The sequence below is a fragment of the Euprymna scolopes genome, chromosome 16 (assembly GCF_053919585.1).
Source record: "Euprymna scolopes isolate OS-2025 chromosome 16, ASM5391958v1, whole genome shotgun sequence".
Lineage (NCBI taxonomy): Eukaryota > Metazoa > Mollusca > Cephalopoda > Sepiida > Sepiolidae > Euprymna > Euprymna scolopes.
In genome coordinates, this window is record NC_136497.1 from 52641004 (window position 1) to 52662907 (window position 21904).

Consider the following 21904-nt stretch of genomic DNA (forward strand, 5'->3'; position numbering starts at 1 on the left):
AACAGAAAAATGAAATAATTTTTAGAAAGTATATTATTGTCTTAACAGAAAAACGAACAAAATAAAATCTGAAGTAACCACGTAACAAAATATAAATTTATACAAAATAAAACAACTTTGAAAATTAAACATTTCTTAAAAAGTGTATTGTTGTCTTATGCTTTTAATAATTCGTGGAAATGCGTGTCCTTTCTCACGCCGTCTCCACAACACAACTCTTCCATTAGATGGGAATGGAACAAATTTTCATTCTACCATCCTCATCTTCCTTTTCACATGTGACCAGAATCCCCCCACAGTTTATTAAATATTAATTACATATTTTATTTTTTTTCGTTTAAAACTTTAATAATTTTTATTTTGAAACTAACAATTTGACTGCCATTTTCCTATTAATGATTACCTATAACTATAATCTTCGCCCACCCCCCAAACACGGCCAAACAAAAAATATCCATAAAAAAAAAACGCCCTCCTTAATATCCATAAAAAACACGACCACAAAAAAGAAACATCCCCCCCCCCAAAAAAAACGGAAAAAAATATAACAAAATAATCCGAAAATCGCAAAATTCAAGCTTCAATAATAATAATAATAATAATAATAATAATAATAATAAACAAGGCCACACACGCCAAAATTTCTTTCCGTTTCGGAATAATGAACGCTCCCTCGAACGAACTGCGTACAACATCGGAGCCGATGCATATTTCGCTATAGGGGCCTCCCGGCCTCACTCGTGTGCGTCAGACAAAAAGTCCACTGATATCGGCCCGCTGCTACGAATTCGGACTAGTACTTTGTGAGCGAGGGGAAAAAAAAAAAAGCGTAAGTAGTTCAGGGATACGTCTCCTACAGGAGAACTTTAGCATTCTATGATCGAGGGTCCTTCCTGAAAAATAAATAAATTCGGGTTTGTATTACTGTACACATGGATTCGAAAAAGTTGTCAAAAAACAAATATATAACAAATAAATGTTATCAAAGGCAAGATAAGTTTCTTTTCTACCTAACTGGATATATTTTTCGTGTTTTTATTCAATGTAACATGTTTATTCAGCTCGAAAAACATAGTGTTTACCGATGTATTGGAAAATTCAAGGCCTCACTCCCTCTTTAACACGGTAAGTTTGGGAAAAGGTGTTATAAATAAAAAAAAAACTAGACAACATACTATTAAAAACCCGCCGAATATATGTCAACTTACCGTGTTAAAGAGAGAGTCAGACGCCATCTTGAATTCTCCAATACATCGGTAAACACTGTGTGGTTTTCGAGCTGAATAAACATGTTACATTGAATAAAAACACGAAAAATGTATCCAGTTTGGTAGAAAAGTAACTTATCTTGCCTTTGATAACATTTATTTGTTATATATTTGTTTTTTGACAACTTTTTCGAATCTGTGTACAGTAATATAAACCCATAAATTCATTTCCCGCTGTTTCGAAGAATATAATTTCTTGGAGGGTGGCTTCTTCGGTGCTAGTGCAGAGAGTGCCGCGCTATTTTTTTTAAATCGTATTTCCAAGTTTAATTAAAGTTTTATGATATGTTTTGATTTTTTTTTATTATTCAATCGTAAAGTTGAAGTATAGAATAGGTACAAAACACCCTCCCTCCGCATGTTAAGAATGACTTTTTAAATAATCACCCTCTGCAGTCTGCACTAGTACCGCTTCTTCATACGAACAGAGCACTCAAAGCAGATACTACGTTTTGATCCAAGCCCACGGACAATTATTACATTTGCAAACTAATTGTCATTAATCAGATCATTTTGTTTTATCTGCTCTGGTTAAGTCGAAAATATTTTATATTTTAAATAAATAAATACGTAAACAAGTTTTGCTTTTATTATTATTATTATTATTATCATTATCATTATCATCTAGGTTTGATCGTGTTTTTACAGCTTTTAAACTTGATAGCAAGTTTCATTTTTTAAGAGTTATCGCCCTTGATTATTTCTAAAGAAAAAAAAAACATTTACTTCCGGTTTGCGTATTTTAGTCAACTTTCCTCCTCGCTTTCAATTATTTTTAAGTTAACGTATTAAACTAGTGTTAATTATCACACTGGTTTAGCTTAACCTTAAGGTAAGTGTGAATAATGTGTTTTTTGATGAAGATCCACCATTATTAAATGAGACGTTACTTGTCATAAATGATTCGGTTTTAGTTTCGAGAGGTAAACTTCATCACCGCGCTTCACTTTGATTATCATCACAATGTGTTCTAGTAACTACGACTCAATAACGGTTTGCAATTCAATTAGAGTTATTTTTAATGATCTCATTATTTTAGACATTTTAAAAATTTGTTTATGCTGGTCGCATCAATTTTTTGGAATTGATGGATTTTCGGAAATCGTTTATTGTACATTCAACTATCTTTTTTTTAACATTTTGCAAAATGGCGCGTAATTATCCGAAAGTTTGATTATGCTTTTAAATAAAACGGAAATTTATGCTTTTATCGTCTGAAAACGTTTCCGATTTTCGTTTAACTTAACATATTTCCATTTTATAAAATATATCAATTTTACAAAACCTATTCAATAATTATATGATCAGCAGCCAAAAATAAATAAATAATAATAATAATAATAAATGTCATTTTTAAGTGAAAATTAATATAAGCTTATAACAGAAGATAAAAAAGAAATTTTACTAAATAATTTTAATTAAATGTTTCCTAACAGAATTATTGTATTTTTTGTTAGGGAAATCTTAGCACAATTATTAATTTTTAATTCATATTTTCCAAACTAACTTTTCACCACTAAATTTATTATGCAAATAATCTACGATATTGTTAAGCTTATATATATTTTTTCGAACGTGTTCAATAAAAATTATTTATTTACAATAATATTTCGTGTTTCATAATATAAATTCAATTTTAATGCAAGAATTACATTATTTTCAGTTTGGTTAGGGGGGATAATTCATATTTTTTGAATGAAACTGGCGGGGAAGCACGTTGAAATAATAATAATAATAATAATAATAATGATGATGATGATGATGTCTATTATTAACGAGGACAGGATTTCGTGTCTGTTTTTATACGTTGAATTGTTTTCTTTTTTTTTGTTTTTGTTTTTGAATCGAGTACGTATAATACATTTAAAAATCATGTTTAGAAAATGTAAGTACAACTATATTTTGAAGTAATTCTCTTCACTTGAGCAACACAAAATAAATACAGCCAAAGGGAAGTGACTCTTACTTCGGGATCGGCCTTTGAAATGGGATCAAATGCTTAATTTTTGAATGAATAATATTTTTTATTTACGAATAAATAATTCCAAGTTTAATATCTACTCTCTCGATCAGGGACATTTTTAAATTTTATTTTTGTCACAATTACAATTGTAGTAGTGATCCCTTTTTTAGTGAATTTAGTAGCCTTTACATTAAAAAGTAAACGTGTGCCTATTGTATCCCTCTTGAGAAGGTAACAGACTCGTGTTTCAGGCTCAGATCAAAATGTAGTATCTCTTCTGTTCTAAGTGAGAAAAATTATCGACTTGGACAATTCTGATTGTTGTCTTGTCCTGAGTGCTCCTTTTTGGGGGAGCTGGATATGCCTCCACATTAAAGAGCTGGATACTTATGCAATGCACTTATTGAACCGTGCTGAAATAATGTTATTATTTAGAAAGCCATTCTTAACATGGAGAGAGGAGCGTGTTTTGTAATTATTCTGTACTTTCACCTAACAAAAAAATATAAAACTTTAATTTAACTTGAAAGTACTATTTAAAAATAGCGCAGTTCAATAACTGTACCAGCACCAAAAACTGATCTCGGGTTTAACTTTACCAATATGTGTAGGCAAGTAAATAGGAACTTTTTACTTCAGGATTGGATCAAGTCTGTTCTCTACTTCAAGAAAGGAAAAATCTATCTTGACTGGGAAAATTAAAATTTGTGTCCAAATCCAAAGTGCCCCTTTTAGGTGGATATCCCTTATATTAAACATTGACCTTGTGTCTTAAATTTTCCTTTGTGGAAAGGCAAGTACATAGGGATTTTTGCTTCAAATGACAAAAAAAAAGCAGCTGCTAACTTTTTTTTTTTTTTTAAACCAGCAAGGTCGTTTTTTGTTATTGTTTATTCTAAACAAATCACAGCTGTGGGGTCTGCGTGATAATCGAGAATTTGGTTGCTGAGTAATCTCTGCAAACTTTATTTTGCAGCATAGTGTTTTGCCACATATCCAATACACACAGTGATTTTCTGTAACTATTTGCAAAGAAAATTCATTCTTGCTTCTACAGGAAAGTCCTCTTTGTGTAGTCTTGATTGTGTAGTGAGGGCAAGCTAGGGCTGTGTTCAGCTGTTTGAAGGGCTAGCTGTGCTTGGAAGCCCTGAGAACCTGAGTGCTGATCTGAGCAAGGGTTTATGCGAACTGATCATGGGGGCATGTAATTTGATATGCATTTATTTGCATAGCAATGAATTAGCTGCCTTAAAAAGATGCTATAAAAAGGTTGAAGGCGAGAGGTTCGCAGCGAGGAGAACAAGACGAATGTAAAAAGGCATACACATACTGGCAATTTTTTTTTTTTCTAATTGGATTACAGTGCTTAGTATCATTTCCTGGATAAGATACTGCAAAGTTCCCTAGTTCAAAATCTTGTTCACACTGAGAGATTATTTCATCAGTGTCAAGTTGACAAGGAGTTTCTTGTATTCTTCAAATGTTGTTGCAAGTGTAGCCAATGATGCAGCATCTGTTATTTGCTATGGACAATAATGGCATTCAGAGTTGATATCTAAATGATTGAGCTCATCACCCTGAAACTTCCTGTGCACAAATTGCTGCAATGTACCATATACACTTTATTATCTGGGTCACAAAATCTTTCTTGATTAGAAGTCTTTGTATTTATTACTGATGGAATGATTCCAATATTTTTCCTGATTCCAATACAATTACTGATTCTGATTCTTTATAAATCTCTAAATATTTAACTATAAAATGGTTATTCTGCCCCAATTACTGCAAAACACATGTTAAATACACTTGATGATCCAGCAAGAATACACCATCTTGGTCTTAGAGTGCAAAACTTGGAAACAAAATGTTTTGCTATCCAAATATATTTTCTCTGTACCTAAGTTCTCATTAATTCCCATTGTCTTATATTTCTTGCACACAAATTGGTTGTCATGTCTCCACCTACTTGTAATTCCAAGTGTGTGTATGCAATGTTTACAAGTATTACAAAAAAAAAAAGAAGCTTGACTCCATTTCCACAAACTGATCAGAGTGAATTTTCCTCTTTCTGAAGGCTTTCCAAAACTACAAGCATTAATCATCAATTTAATCTTGGTAACATTCACTCTCATAATTTCCATAGCATTCCTCTGAATCCTTAAATAGGTCTTCCATTGTTTCACAAACAAACACTACATGATCAACGTCAAACAACTTGTACAAAATTCTCTGGACAATGCTATAAGGACACAAATGACAAGTAACACACTCAGTACAAATCACTGATGTATTGATACTTGAACACTACTGTTATCAGTAAATGTGCTGTTAATTCTAACACAACTATTAACATTTCTGTACATTGATTGAACAACTTTCACTAACCACTCACTTGCTCCTAATTTATGCACGCCATCTAACATGGCACACTATTGCCAAAAGTTTTCTCCAAAGCAACATTAATTAACAGCAGAAATTTTTTTTAAAGACAAATAAAATTGAAAATAAGAAAAATAATTGCTTAAATTAAAGGAACAAGTCAAGAGAATCCTAAAAGAATTCTCAACAAGATTGATTGAAAACAAAGTAATCTATTATATAAATCTCACCTGTCTGTTTAAATGTATGCATGTATGTATGATTGTATATCTGCCTAAAACTTTCAACAGAGGTGACGGATTTTCACGAGATTTGTATATTTTGAAGCTTGACCCTTCGGACGACAAATGTCAAAATATTGTCTAAAAACATGAATTCCTCCACCCTTGACTGAGCACTTTTCTACAAGGAGGGGGTTGCTTTTTTTCAACGATATTTTTGAAAGTTATCCCCTCTTTTCGATTGACTAGCCTTAATTTTAACCTTCGCCACTTCTGATTTGGCAATGGACGCAATGGCAAAGACGTCATGTTTTATTTTTTCATATTCTTTTCCTCCTTTGCGGTACGGGTTCGAGCCTGCCTGCCTACTACCACTTTTTTTTTTTTCTTATGCTGAACACACCTCCAAACACCTGGCCAACGCCTGGCACCCAGGCTAGTTTTTCATGTGAAAATAGATGCATCCTCGTATCTTTACTTTATTTTTAACAAAAGAATCACCACTTATTAAAAGTTAATGAGTGTACAATAGTCAATGGGACAATATCATAGTAATCGTTAGTAGTGTAAATTTGATAAATTGAATTATTTAAGGTGATGGCTCATCAAGAACTTGTTCACATTGGACTTGAAGACAACCATATTGTAGTCAGCTGGAAAGCAGGAAAATGGAAGAGAGTTCTACAGGTGTGCAGTTCTAAGAAAGAAGCTGTATTTATGAAATCTATGTTTAGGTTTAGGAATAGATAAAGAGTTTGGGGGGAAAATTATTGATGGTGGTTTAAGGTAGATGAGTGTTTTTTATGAAAGTTTGGCAAGAGAGGACCACAGATTGGAGCTCAGACAAGCACTTACCACGAAAATATAGATAAAGCAGAAACAGGCTTGCAACATCTCTTCTGTGGGGAAAGAGGTTGCAGGGAAGAGAAGAAAGCATCTCCTACTAGGCTACAAAGTCTATTTTAAACTCTGTCAAGACAGGATAAGGTGCTTTTATTCATTTGGCAACATTACTCCATTCTCGGACGTACTTGGCTCTTATACAGGTAAGAGAATTGCATCAGCAGTGAGATATCTACTGAAGCGGTAGAATGATCCCACCATTTTTCCAGCAATCTTGATAACGGATTTGATGTACGTGTTCCATTTCAGATCAGGAGTAGCGGTCAGACTTAGAACCTTGTCAAAACATGGAGGCTCCCCAAAATGAGAGCCATTAATTTCAATTGATGCCAGACGGGGATCAGAGCATTGATGATGTAAAGATAGAAACTTGGTTTTAGATGCATTAAAATTAACTAGTCACCTCTCTCCACATTGCACCACATGCTTAAGATTAGAGGACAGAGAATCAGAGAGACCTTAATTGTTTACAGCCTTTGAAGTGTTGCCATAGATGGTAGTGTCATCAGCATAAATGTCTACAAATGATTATAGGATGTGATTTGGAAGATCATTGATGTAGACCAGAAATAGTTGGGCCCAGGATGGACCCCTGATAGACTCCAACATTAATACTGTGAGCTTTTGATTTCTGCCCATCAATCACTACTCTTATGAACCTACCAGAGAGAAATGATTTAATAATTGAAAAGACATTTCCAGCTATACCGTAGCTGGAGATCTTGTGAAGTAGACCTTTATGCCATACCCTGTCAAAGGCCTTTGATATGTCAAGAGTGATTTCCCTAGAAAGAAAGCCTCTGTCGAGAGATTTGCTAATCCTATGGGATATAACTGTTAGCACATCTGTAGATCTAGCAGAACAGAAACTATATTGCATGTCACTAAGAAAGTTATTTTTTCAGAGGTGATTGACTACTTCTCTATTTAATAAGGATTCCAGCAACTTACTACTGACGCACAGAAGACTTATTGGTCTCTACTGAGAGGGAGATGACCAAGCACCTGAATTTTTAAATACGCGACATACTGATGAGGTTTTCTTGGGTGTTGGAAAGCAATTCTCCTTAAGACAATGCTTAAACAGCTTTGTTTGTAACTATGAGAGCTAATTCTGGTTGAAGCTTTTTTAGCACTATAATTGGAATGCTGTCAGGACCAGTTGCTTTACTGGAATTAAGGTTTTTGATTAGCTTGGCAACATCATGCACAGATATTTGTATGTCGCATAGTGTGTATTCAGACAGAGGAAGGAATACGGGAGGTGGGGGCTGATCGCATAGGGTAGAATTAGCTGCAAAGTTCTTGGCAAAGAGTTTGGCTTTGTCCAATGCTGACAACATTACCTCAGGTCCATTGATGATGGTTGGGATAGAGAACACGCTTCTGTTCAGGATCCTGTTTGCTATTTGCCAAAACCAAGCTTGCTACTTAGCTAGTTTAGACTTTCTTGCATTCTTTATTACTCTTTTACAGTAATTGCTGGCAGTCCTGAAAGTAGCTTTAGTCTCAGTACGTTGGAAGCAATGGAAATAGTAATTTCTGTGTGCAATAGCAGCAGCACATTCTGAAGAGATCACGACTGGCTGTTAGGTTTTTGCTGGAATTTTTTGAAGGGTATGAAGCTTTCTATACCTACGATTAACTATTCTGTCAGGTTTGATACCAAGAGGATATATTTTTTTTAAACATCGAACACAGAGGTAGATTTGATATAAAAGTACAGAAGCTATCCCAGTTAACCTTAGAGTATCGATATACAGTATGATGGAGAGGTATGTCTGAGAACTTATTACATTTTGTTTGTATCTTAACTGAGATAACCGAGTGGTTGGAAGATCCTAGTGGAGATAGAATAGAGGATGGACATAGTTCAGGGCAAGTTGTGAGAAAAAGGTCTAGGTGACTTGCATACTGATTGCCAGTGTTGGGCACACGGGTGTGTTCGTGAACAATCTGATTACGTCATAAGCAATGGAGCAATCGTAACAGAACCTCTCCTCATCATCTGTCTTGTTTGAGTGAGCTAACCATTCTACATTGTAAACATTGAAGTCACTACAGACCTAAATGTTAACTGAAGACTGAGCACACAGGATGTGGTCAATTTTCTAGGATATGCTCTTAAAGATAGTAACTCCACTGTTGTGGGTGTAATAGAGGGCAAATATAAATGCAGTGGTATGAGCAAGTGCAACCCGGGAGCACATATAGGGTAATTTAGAGTCTTCTCTGGAGATGTCCCTACTACATGAAAAGCCATCTTTAATGTAAGCACATATTCCATGTCCATGGTGATCTTGGGGGGGGGGCCAGATTTTGATAAGTTAGAATATCCTTTAATTACAAACTCATCGAGGGAAATAGTCGGTCCAATGCCAGTTTCACTTAAGAACAATAGGTCTGGTGTAGTCTCCTATAATTGGTTACAACATCTGGAAGGTTGGAATGTAGACCCCTCATGTGGGAGAAGGAGACACAGTAGTGGGGTGGGGGTCTATGTTGGAAGTTAAAGTTCTGGGTTTAATCGTGTATTCTTTCCGGAGACTTTCCATGATGGAGTTTTGAGATTTGTGGAACAGATCAACAGACTTCGTTAGAACAGGATAGAGAGGAAAAGTAAAGAAGAAGAAATATTTTTTTTTGTAGCCCATTATAAGGTAAAGCCGTACCAATTATCCACTTATACAGCATCGAGAAGCACTACCAGAAGCTACTGCATGATCCAGAATCCATTCACCAAATGGCAATGCAGCAACCCCAGTACTTTGCATCTGCTGATAGGACGGCCTTCTTAGTGGTTAATTCAAGGTTTGGGTCCCTGACTAGGATAATGTCATCCCAGTTAAAACCTTTACCTCCAGCATCCTTATTAGTGACATGGCTACAAAAAGAAAAAGAAACAAAAATTTTTCGACATCTCAGATTTATGCAAAAATGCAGCCGACCTAAAATACAGCTTTTCCTTCTCCCGTTGTCAGAAAAATCACTTATTCTAAATGAGGACTGAGGGACAAATAAGGAGAAATGAGTTACAGGAGCTGCCAACAATGCATCCACAATGCATTATCTACTCTCTATTAAAAAAAATAACAATAAGTATTCTACTTAATATAAGTTCAATTGACATTTTTAGGGGGCAAATATAACGATAAATTCCCTTCCTAACTGAAATAAAGAAAGAACTTAGTTGACAAAGTTTGCCTATGTAATTCTTGCAGCAACTCAGCTGTTTTCCTCGAGTCATTCTCGACTTGATTTGAATGAAAATTGTCTAACATATTCAACACTAGGCGGCACTTTATAGTATGACTATTTGAAAAGACTACTAAAGAATAACATTGACAGTTTTTTGCAAAAGAACGCGTAAACAAACATTGGTTAAAAATTGGAGAATGTGTTTATTTGAGGAAAATAGCAAGCGAATCACAAACTGCAAATTGAAAACAACAAATTTCAATAATAAATTTTAATAGTAGATTTCTTTTTGTGTAGTGGGTAGGTGTGTGGGGGGCAAGTGTAAAAGAAAAACAATTAGGTAAATAAAATACATACGTAAAATATAAAAACTAATTAAAAAAATTTTTTTTCCTGCTTACCAGAAATTCAGATTGGCAACGTTTACATATGTAATTCTTGCGGCAACTCGGCTGTTTTTCCTCGAGTCCTTCTTCAATAGGCCTGTCACACTTCAATTTGAAATAGCATTTTCATTCCTATCTTGCATGGTACATCTTATTTTAGATGTGTTATGTGTATAGACAGCTGTATTTGAAATCACATGTTTATATATGATTGTACTAAATGTGTGTTCATTTATCTTTGTGCTATGCTTGAAATATCAATTTCTTTGATTTGTTTGCACTTACATTTGAAATGCTACTTTCTTTGCTTAACTGCCCACCACAACAAAGTATGTAAATACCTCCTGTGAAGAGATGCAGCTTGACAGATAGTTGAACATCTGGGAACATGAACCAACATCAAACAGAAAGGTGACAGTGTTCTATGACAAAGACAAACAGGTGGGCAGATACATAAAAGACAAACTCATTAAGCCAGACGTTATAATATTGAACAAGCCCAAAATAACTGCGCTCATTATTGATGTCACAGTCCCAAATGGCTTTGGCCTTAATAGAGCTAAACGGAAAAAGATAACAAAATATCAGGACCTGAAGAATAATCTAAGAACGACATGGTCTCTGTAAGAGATAAACATTATATTGGTTGTGATAGGAGCAACAGGCCTAATAAAAAAGAATGTTCAGAAATACTTAGAAGCACTCCCTGGAAGACTGAGCTGTAACTAAATACAGATAGCACCATAAAAGAAACATCTATCTTTAAAAAAGCCCTCAGATATAAATTTAAATCGTAACGGAATCAAGTGTTAACTCCAGAAGGGAACCTCTTGATCTCTTAAAACTGACTGAAGTAAAATACAAAATTGATCGAATTGACATAACTTAAAAATATTCTAGTTTATTTTATACATGACAGTTTGTTTTCACAAATGGTAAAATGAAACTAATGTAAATATCTTTAAAAACAAGTGGTATTGTACTGATGAATACGGCATAATCACATTGACACACCAAAGTTAAGCAATATTGAGCCTGGTCAGTGCCAAATGGGTAACCATTTAGGTATACTAGATGCTGACACATTGACACCTGCAATATAAACTGGAACAAACACATTGAGGACATTGCGAAAGCTGCTGCAGAGAAGGTGGATCGAGCTAGAAGACTACTCACACCTGAGAGTATCCTGTACCTCTACAAGGCTACCATTCGCCCATGCATGGAGTATTGTTGCCACATCTGGGCTGGTGCATCTACCACTAGCCTCTCCCTCTTGTGAAAAGTTTTCAATCTAATAGGTCCCACTTTGTCAACTAAGCTACAACTCCCATCCCATCGCCACAATGTTGCATCTCTGTACTTGTTTTACAAATATTTTAATGGAATGTGCTCTGATGAACTGGTTGCATTTGTGCCTCTTCAACATGCATTTCCCTGACAAACCTGCTAAGCAACAAAATCTCACCCCTTCAGTGTTGAGATCCCTAAATGCGAGAAAGCTTTCTATTCTAATAGTTTCTTCCCATCAAACAGCTAGACTTTGGAATTCTCTTCTTGCTACCTGCTTCCCTGGCTATACTGATATGCAGAACTTGAAATGTAATGTAAACCAACATCTTGTTAATCTTTTCTAGGCATGGTCCCAAATAGTAGCCCTTATGTCCAAGTGGTGATATGCCTTCTTAGGGATGAATGTGAGATAAAAAAACTCCCTGCAAGTATTGCAAAAACATAACATTATCTCCACTGACAGGGGCATACAAGCGACTGCGGACCGCTTGTAAATTTAATGTTCCCTAGGGTGGGTGCCACTTTGGTTGGATATTTTACTGTTGGATTTTCTCTGATTCTGTTATTGAATATAATATATATAAATTATTACTAGTTTTAAGAAAAAGATTTCTTAAGCAGGAGTCAGATCTTTTAAAATGTTAGGAGTCAATAGTTGAGCATTTGTCCTACTAACAAACACTACAGCACTTCTGGACTGTCTGAACGCTTCTATTTTTCTCAAACCTAACATGACAAACGTAACTTTATTAAAAATCTCTTAGCAACTGAAATACAATTTCAAATATTTCCTTTTGTTAGGTGATCAAGCTAAACAATCAATGGTTTACTTCCCATGTGAGGTCAACAACTAACCCCCATTGATTATACCTAATAGCCCTTTGCACCTGGCAAATCCTACTTACACTCTAAACTTTAAAAGCATATTTCTACCAAGTGATATTTGAAAATTACTGTCAGTTTGACAAAAGTTACCCATAAAAATAATTTTTATTTACAGCTTAAGACAATGCAAAATCAAGTGTTGGCAATGAATGAGAGTTTAAAGAGTCCGAGGAATGTTCTTGGTGAAAAAAGTTGTTTTGTCTCTAAGGAGAAATTAGGTACATGTTTCTTTCAGCTGTTGCTGTATGTGTTTAATGTGTTATGTGTGTAAATAAGGGACGCATTTTGGTGTCTTTGTGTGTGTATTAGCATGCCTATTTTTCTGGTAAGAGAGTGTATTCATATTTTTTTTTTTTTTTTTTTTTTTTAAATTTTCTTATCAGTTTGTTCAAGCTGGAGATGGGATATCCTACCGAATGCCAAACATTCACCCACTATCTTATATATTCCAACCAAGATATCTCTTTTAAGATTCTGACTGTCCCTTTGAGTGTAATTGTTTGAATCTCTTACACTTGGCTCACGAAGTATATTTGCCAGGTAGTTTTTGAAATTCTTTTTCATGAGTCTTACAGTCTGGTTGCTGATATAATTACTGGAATGATAGAGATCTTCCTAAGATTCCAGTTTCTTTTGATATTATACATAAGACTTTGATATTTCGTTATCTTTTCCCTCTCATCTCTGTTTAACTCAGCATCATTGGGGGGGTCACTAACTTCTATTTATTTATTTATGAAATTGTGTTCGAGAGTGCTTCACTAAGTGTTTGTATGCTGCCACAGTGTTTAGTTTGAAAATCTGTTGCTATTTACTGAACGTCTTTCATCACAAAGGGGCTCAGCTGGATTGTGATGCATGTTGTCTGGAAGAAAAATACCAAAAAAGAGAAAGCTATGTATTTAGGTTTTGTATAGCATACATAGGTTTTTGGTAATGAATATCCTTGCTTCTCTAGTTGGCTGAAAGTAACTTCTTTGGAGATTTTGTCTAATCAAGAGTGAATATGTAAAAAAAAATTAACAAAAAAAGAAAGTTTGCTGCTGCTATTTCTAACAAAATAGTAAAAAAAAACTTTCTTTTAGTTCCGATCACCAATGCATATGTCATATCTTATTTTTTCTATGGTTAGTTTTATATTTATACTTTCATATTGAGCTCTTAAAGGGTTTACTTTTTGGCTAGCCTATTTGAAGTCCAGGAGATTGAACACTGGTGGTGGGATTTCTTTCAGGCTGGGTTTGCCTTCACGTGAAGCTTCTTCTCCTTTTGTATTATTATGATTTGCTCTTTACATTAAATGGCTTTATACCTTGTCTGGAGTGATTTAAAAAAAAAATCCTGAGTTTTGTTTAAAAAATACTATTACATTATTTTACACAAATATTTAAAAATTGCATTTTGTGTATGATCTTCTAAAACTCCAAATGCATCATGTACTTGTGCTAATGCAATCTTTTTCTTACCTTGTAGATATGCCTGTCCATCAGGTAGCAGTGGTTTGTAGGTTCTGCAAACAGGGGACCAATGTAAACGACATCTGTGGCCCATTACATAAGGGCCATCTGAAAAATGGTTCCCTTTTTGCAGCGCATCGCCGCTGTATGGTAAGTTGAATTTTATTTCTCGTACTAGACAACTTGTCACTGATAGTAGCTTTTTTTTTTTTTTTTAAAGTGCATTTATTTATTGGCAGTTTATGAAACCTGTATTAGATTTGAACAAAAGATTTTTATTTATTTATTCGTTTGAAAGCCATGTTTGATGGAGGGAGGATTTCCACAAAATATTACAATGCAAATCTTCCATCGGTGATGCAAATACAAACACAATGCAAATAAAATATATTTTAACAAAATATACATATATATTTAATAAAGGTGAATCTGCAAAGCTTATTCCATCATATCTTAATTTGCTTCAGCTTGTGTCTATGTGTTGTACCTTAACATTGTATTGCTTTCTACAATTTTTATTTCTTTTATGTACACACTAAATAAAGCTTCAAGCAAACTATAGTAACCTCATATGTTTTTATTTAAATTTTTTTTACGTGTTTTCCAATATTAACAAAAAATTTAATGTTTTTCTGGTTTTAGCCACGAATGTCTAATGATCCATCCTCGATCGTGTATGTTTGTCTCTGTGCACAATGGAAGACATTAATTTAAACAGACAGAAAAAAGCGGGAAGATCATTTATGATATTGTAAATAGATGGCGTCATCGTTTTGTGACATCATCCATTAAAGAGGGGGTGGGTGGAAAATAGATGATGGAAATAACAATGAGATGGCCATATTTATTAAAATAGTTACTTTCTGCATAGATAATTCTATTTACATATGTATCTTATTTTCATTTATCATCCCTATATTACAAAATGCTTACTGTTATTTACAGTAGAACCCCAAGATATGGCATTAAAAATTAGTAACAAAATACAGTACATTATATAATACACATGTATATAATTAAATAGCATTATAAATAACACCGTAACCAGGGTCCAGAAAAACATCAATATATATCTCTGGCCTTGATGGAGGGGAGACTAAAACTTGCTGCTATGGTTTCAAATGATCTGAAATAACAGCCAGGGGAGGAGACTTGATTCCAAATATTTTTCATGTTATATCTCCCCTCTTTTGGAAATAGGGTACTATTATCCTGTATCAAATAATTTTTATACACCATGAAATTTACTTTATTTATGAAAATCAAAGAGGGTGGGGGGTATAACATATGAGAAATATTTGGAATCAAGTCTCTCCTTGCTATTATTTCAGATCATTTAAAACCATAGCAGCAAGTTTTAGTCTCCCCTCCATCAAGGCCAGAGGTTTTTGCGGAAATATCAGATATTTTATAATTCATATGCAAAACTAGGAAAACAAACGACTATGATTGAAATTAGGGTTATACAGATTAATCGGTAGGTAATAGGTAATGACTTAATCGGCCAATTTACCGATTAATTAGTATCAGCCGATTAATTTTCTCTTTCCTATTAAATTTAAATCATTTCATCACTGGCAAGAAACTCATGAGATAGCATTAACACATTTATATAGTAACTACCAATTTAATCTAACATGTAAGTGTCTGGCCACTGTTATGGCTGTTTGCTTTTATTAACTAAAATTCTAAAACAAATTTCCAATTCTTAAATGAATATGATAAAACAGATAAGAAAAAAGAAATTACAAACCAACTACAAAGTACAAATTGTAATTCTTTAAGTGAATAACTAAAGTTCTGCACCTGCTGCTTTATTTCCTCTTCTATTCTTGCTGCTTGCCTCCTCTGCTCTCATGGTCTCCTCAGTATTTAAAGTTGAATACTTTAAGTTGCAATGTAGAATGCAATGTTTCTTTATTCTCAGGACACAGCCTGTTCCTCATAGTTTCATACACATTACTACCTGTACTAAAGAGCCTCTCACTCTCCACAGATGAAGGTGATGCGCTTAATTCGTCAAGAAGGTTTGAAAGAGATACAGTTTTACTTTTACTTTGAGCTTCTTGACCCTCAACAAAGCTTGAAGAAATCTATCCTGCTTGTTCTGCTGAATTATCATTAGTAGAAAGTAGATGTAGAATTTTATCCCTTTTTCCAGCCCTCTTGCACTTTAAATAAATGGAAATTAGGAAGATAAAAAAGGAACAGCAGTCGTCTTACACCGGTTGAAAGAATGCCATTGATTGGATAGAGAAATTATGACGTCATTTTATAAATAAAATGGATTGACAGAATTTTTTTTTAATAGATGATTTTTATTAATGCAGGATTTTTAAAAAAAAATTTTTAAGCATAATTTTAATTGTAGTGGGACCTAGCAGCATTTTTCATATTTAATATATTCTTGCTGGGTATGCTGTGAGCGTTCTGTTCAGCATGAATGAAGGCACAATCATATTATTCTACTTTTTTATTAAAACTGTATCGCTCCCTTACTAAAATAATAACTTTGATATATTTCCTGGGCTGATTATTTCATTACAAACACACCGGTCAATTAACTCACATTTTATCATTTTTCATAATTATTGAATATGTTACTATGTTCGACAATAATTTTTCATAATTTCAACCCACATTATTGCCTCCCTTTACTAAAATATTAAATTTGACATATTGTATTGGCTGATTATTTTATAAAAAAAAACACAACATCAATTAACTCACATTTCATCATTTTTAATAATTCTTGGATATGGTACTAATTTTGACAATTTTTCATCATTTAAACTCACCATATCGCACAACTTACTAAAATAATAACTTTGATATATTGTCTAGGCTGATTTTTTCATTACAAACACACACCTCAATCAACTCACATTTCATCATTTTTCGTAATTCTTGGATATGTTGCTAATTTCAACAATATTTTTTTATAATTTAAACCAATGTTGTCGCCCAACCTTACTAAAATAATAACTTTGATACATTTGCTGGGCTGATTATTTCATTACACACACACTAATCAATTAACCTCCATTTCATCATTTTTCATAATTCTTGGGTATGTTACTAATTTCGACAATCATTTTTCATAATTTATACCCAGATTATCGCCCCCTCCTTAATAAAATAATAACTTTGAAATATTGTCTGGGCTTATTATTTTATTACAAATACACTAATGCATGAAATCACATTTAATCATTTTTCATAATTCTTGGATATGTTACTTTCGACAATCATTTTTCATCATTTTAACCCACATTTTCGCGCTTCCCTCTTTACTAAATAATAACTTTGATATATTGTCTAGGCTGATTAATTTCCTTACAAACACACCAATCAATTATCTAATATTTCATCATTTTTTCGTAATTCTTGGATATGTTACTAATTTCGACAATAATTTTTCATAATTTAAGCCCTCCATAACTCCTTCCCCTTTACTTATACAATAATTTTGATATATTGTCTAGGCTGATTATTTTATTATAAACACACCAATCAATTAAATCACATTTCGTCATTTTTCATAATTCTTGGATATGTTACTAATTTTGACAATAATTTTTTATAATTAAAACCATCCTCGTCGCCCTCTCTTACTAAAAAATTACTTTGATATATTGTCTGGGCTGATTATTTCATAAAAAACACAACTATCAATTAACTCACACTTCATCATTTTTCTTAATTCTTGGATATGTTACTCATTTTGACAATTATTTTTAATATTTTAACCCACATTATCAACCCCCCCCCCACTACTAAAATAATAACTTTGATATATTATCTGGGATGATTATTTCATTTCAAACACACCAATCAATTAACTCACATTTTGTCATTTTTCATAATTCTTGGATATGTTAATAATGTCGACAATCATTTTTCATCATTTTAACCCACATCATCGCCCCACTTGCTAAAATAATAACTTTGATATATTGTCTGGTCTGATTATTTCATTGCAAACACACTAATGCATTAAATAACATATTACATTTTTCATAATTCTTGGATATGTTACTAATTTCGACAATTATTTTTCATAATTTAAACCATCCTTATCGCCCTCTCTTACTAACATAATTACTTTGATATATTTCCTGGGCTGATTATTTTATTATAAACACAATCGATTAACTCACATTTAATCGTTGTTCTAAATCCTGGATATGTTACTAATTTCGACAATAATTTTTATAATTAAAAACCCACATTATGCCTCTCTCCTACTTATATAATATATTTGATATATTGTCTGGGCTTATTATATCATTACAAACACACCAAGCAAGTAACTCACATTTCATCATTTTTCATAATTCTTGGATATGTTACTAATTTCAACAATAATTTTCATAGCTTTAACCCACTATGTCGCTTCCCCTTACTTAAATAATAACTTTGATATATTGCCTGGGCTGATTATTTCATTACAAACAAATCAATCAATTCTGGGTATTCTCATAGTATATATGTTTCACCTATTTTATCCAATCCCGGGTGACGCCGCATATTCTGCTAATATATATCGTTCACCTATCTCATTCGATCCCGGGCGACGCTGGGTATTTTGCTACTAGCAAAATACTCACCTATCTCATTCAATACTGGGCGACGCTTTCTGATAGTATATATTTGCACATCTCATTCAATTCTGGGACTGACTTCATATCCGCCACCCCACTGTTGAAAATATACATTAAATAAAGTAATGTTTTAATTGTAAACTGTTTCAGCCATTTCCAGGACTGACTTTATATCCCCAACCCACTGCTAAAAATATACATGAAATAATGTCTAAATAGTAAACTGTTTCAGCCATTTCTGGAACTAACTTATAATCCCCAACCCACTGTTGAAGATATACATGAAATAAAGTAATGTATAAATCGTAAACTTTTTCAGCCATTTCCGGGACTGACTTCTTATCTCCAATTCTACTGTTAAAAATATACATTAAATAATGTCCAAAACGTAAATCATTGCAGCCATTTCCGGAACCGACTTCATATTTCCCACCCCAAAGTTAAAAATATACATTAATAAAGTAATGTGTAATGCATAAACGGTTTCATCCATTTTTGGGACTGATTTAATATCCCACACCCCACAGTTAAAAATATACATGAAATAAAGTAATGTTTAAATCGTAAACGGTTTGAGTAATTTCCGGGACTGAATTTATATCCCGTAACCCACTGCTTAAAGTATACTTGAAATAAAGTAATGTTTAAATCATAAACTGTTTCAGCAGCTTTTCGAAAGTAATACATAAAAACATTAACACGGTTAGGGATTAGGCAACCATTGCTTCAACATGAATTTCTGAGTGTTATATCAGTTTTAGCATTCCAGTGACTTAAATCCTCCCTTTTTTGGTTTTGGTTAATGGAGGAGAAATCCTTCATTACTGATACAATTTTTGTTATTGACTAGAGTGCCCCTTTTGGGGAGCTGGTTTCCCCCTAAATTTATAACCGACCTCATGTCCAATTTCGCCCTTGTGAAGTAAACAAAAAAAAATAATCAGAACGGACATTTTCCAGGGCATTTTATAATTAATCAGAAGTGACATTTCCAGGGCATTTTGTAATTAAATCAGAAATATATAAAAGCGAAAATGTATGTATGTATGTATGTATGTATGTTCGCTTTTTCTGTATGTCAACAAAAGGCTTTTTTCAGAGAAGCGGTCGCTCGCTTCACAACTTTTTAAAACTTTTTATATCACATATAACTCGTAATATCTCACAGTTATTAACGAAGCTCGCCTGTCTATTTAATTTGCTCGATTTCGGGAAGATAAATATTCAATATTTGTCGCTCGCCCCATGTGGGTCTTTTTCATATAACATCTTGGGGGGGAAAAAAAAGCGTTCAGCAGTAAATGAATACTATCCCGCAGTCAAACTTGACCTCATTAACTCATTAAAACGGGCACCTGCTAAATCCAAGTAATTAAATAAATTCAAACGTGTTTCCGTTAGCATGTCGCGGTGGGGCAATGGTTAACGTCGCATGTTTTTTTTTTTTTTTTTCACACTTTAATTTACAACTTTGCCTCAAGGGTTCGGGTTCGATCCTCATACTTACCTACCAAAACATTTTTATCTTCCTAATTTCCATTTACTTAAAGTGCAAGAGGGCCCTTTTTCCTATGTGTAATCGATTTCTAAATATTAACAGTAATTAAAGTGATTTAATAAAAAAAGATACATTATAAATATCCCATTTCAAAATATTTGTTTGTGAATTTTCAAGAGAGGTAAAAAAAAAAAAAAAAAAAAATCAACATGCTGGCTAGAAAGAATGATTTCATAATGAAAATGATTGCCTGCTTTCTCTCCCTCTCTCTGTCTCAGACACACACACACACAGATGCTTAGACGAATTGTATTTCTTTCTTTTCATTGATGTGCAATACATACACACACACACATACAATGTACATTCAATAAGTTTCTAGACTTTCGTATAGGCACTTGTATTAGGTTCTGTTATCTTGTCATGGTGTTCATTGGATGATTTCACAAAGGGTGAATAACTGAAATAAAGCGAATGATGTGAATAATTAAAAGTGAAGTAAGAGATAACGCATCACTCAATCTATATATATATAAAAAAGTGAATGTGTCTGAATGTGTGTCTACATTTCTCTATGCAATACCTCTGTCAATTTTAAGTCTACAGACTCAAAATTTGATATACAGGATACTGAGATTTGGGAAAATCTTTGTAATGCGTTTTCGGCCAGAAATTTGGCTGTTAAGGGGTCAAAGTTCAACGATTTGACTTTTTGAGAACTCTACCAAACTCCTCCACCAATTTTGGGTCTAAACACTTGAAATTTTAGATATAGGTTCCTTGGACATGGATCTAACTTAATAACTTGATTTGAGCCCCAAACAATAAATGTTAACGGATCATAATAGTAGGTATCCCAAACCAAAATTTTATTTTTATCATATCTAAAAAAAAGTAATGTGGGCATGTAGATTTTTGTAAACCATTTACAAAAATACCAAATTTATTTTGGTAGGTCAATTAGCCATCAAGTTATGATCATTCAAAGTTTGTCGGAAAGTTGAAATTTGCTATCGTGGCCGAGAAGCCAAATTTCATAGTCTATAACTAAAAATGTAAGCTACTAACAAGTGAAAAATCCTTATAAATGTAATGTCATCTTGTAGTAGATGAAAATTAATACAAATTTAGGCAATAAATATTAGATGAAAACAACTTAAACACGAGGCAAAATCCCTCTATCAACGCGAAAACAGTGAAAATACGACACGGAAATGCAACTTTAACTGTTCATATCAATTTCATTTTAATAGCTAATGTATTGAATCTTCTTAGTATGATTCAAAACACATTAGAGATCAAGATAATTCTTTCTTTTAATTATAAATTGATAAAACCACTCAATTGTGGACCATGTAAAAGCAGTCAAACAGGCAATTTTGTAAAAAGGGCAAAAAAGGTAAAAAAAATGAGTCAAAAGTATACGTTACTGAAATTGCTGTAAAAATGTAACCATTGGTGGTAGAAGCTTGAAACTTGCAACTTTACTAATCTTGGGGTGAGGTATTGCAAAAAATGGTTGCCTTGTTTCTAATAACAAAACTTTTTGCCACAGAAATACTTTTACTTTGGGAAATTTACACTCGCCAAAAAAGCACCGACGACAATAATATTTAGAAATTTTTTATACAAAAAAAAGGCACAAATCATTTTTTTTAAACATCGAAAAACTTTCAACTTAAAAAACAAGTAAGAAAGATATTTTAGGTCTTACTACAATTCCTTTCTTATCGATCTTCTCTCAGAATTCTTTCATAGGCTTCTGCTATGGTAGATATCTCAGGAACCCTCCAAATCCTACCATCACTTGAAACTGGCATTACCTCAAAATCCCATCTGTAGACAAATG

The 21904-nt window shown here is 33.3% G+C and overlaps 1 protein-coding gene across 3 annotated transcripts in view; it reads left to right on the forward strand.

The window, feature by feature from the left end:
- LOC145295957 (uncharacterized) overlaps nucleotides 1-21904 on the forward strand; it is a 118363-nt gene that overhangs the window by 24568 nt on the left and 71891 nt on the right. For 2 of the 3 annotated variants that reach the window (XM_080141862.1, XM_080141864.1), the window contains exons 1-2: nucleotides 1972-2100; nucleotides 13970-14103. In XM_080141862.1, coding sequence (XP_079997988.1) covers nucleotides 13972-14103 — 132 coding nt within the window. In that variant the 5' untranslated portion in view covers nucleotides 1972-2100; nucleotides 13970-13971. Of the gene's footprint in view, nucleotides 1-1971; nucleotides 2101-13969; nucleotides 14104-21904 lie in introns of those variants that run through there. The other variant, XM_080141863.1, reaches the window with a different exon arrangement.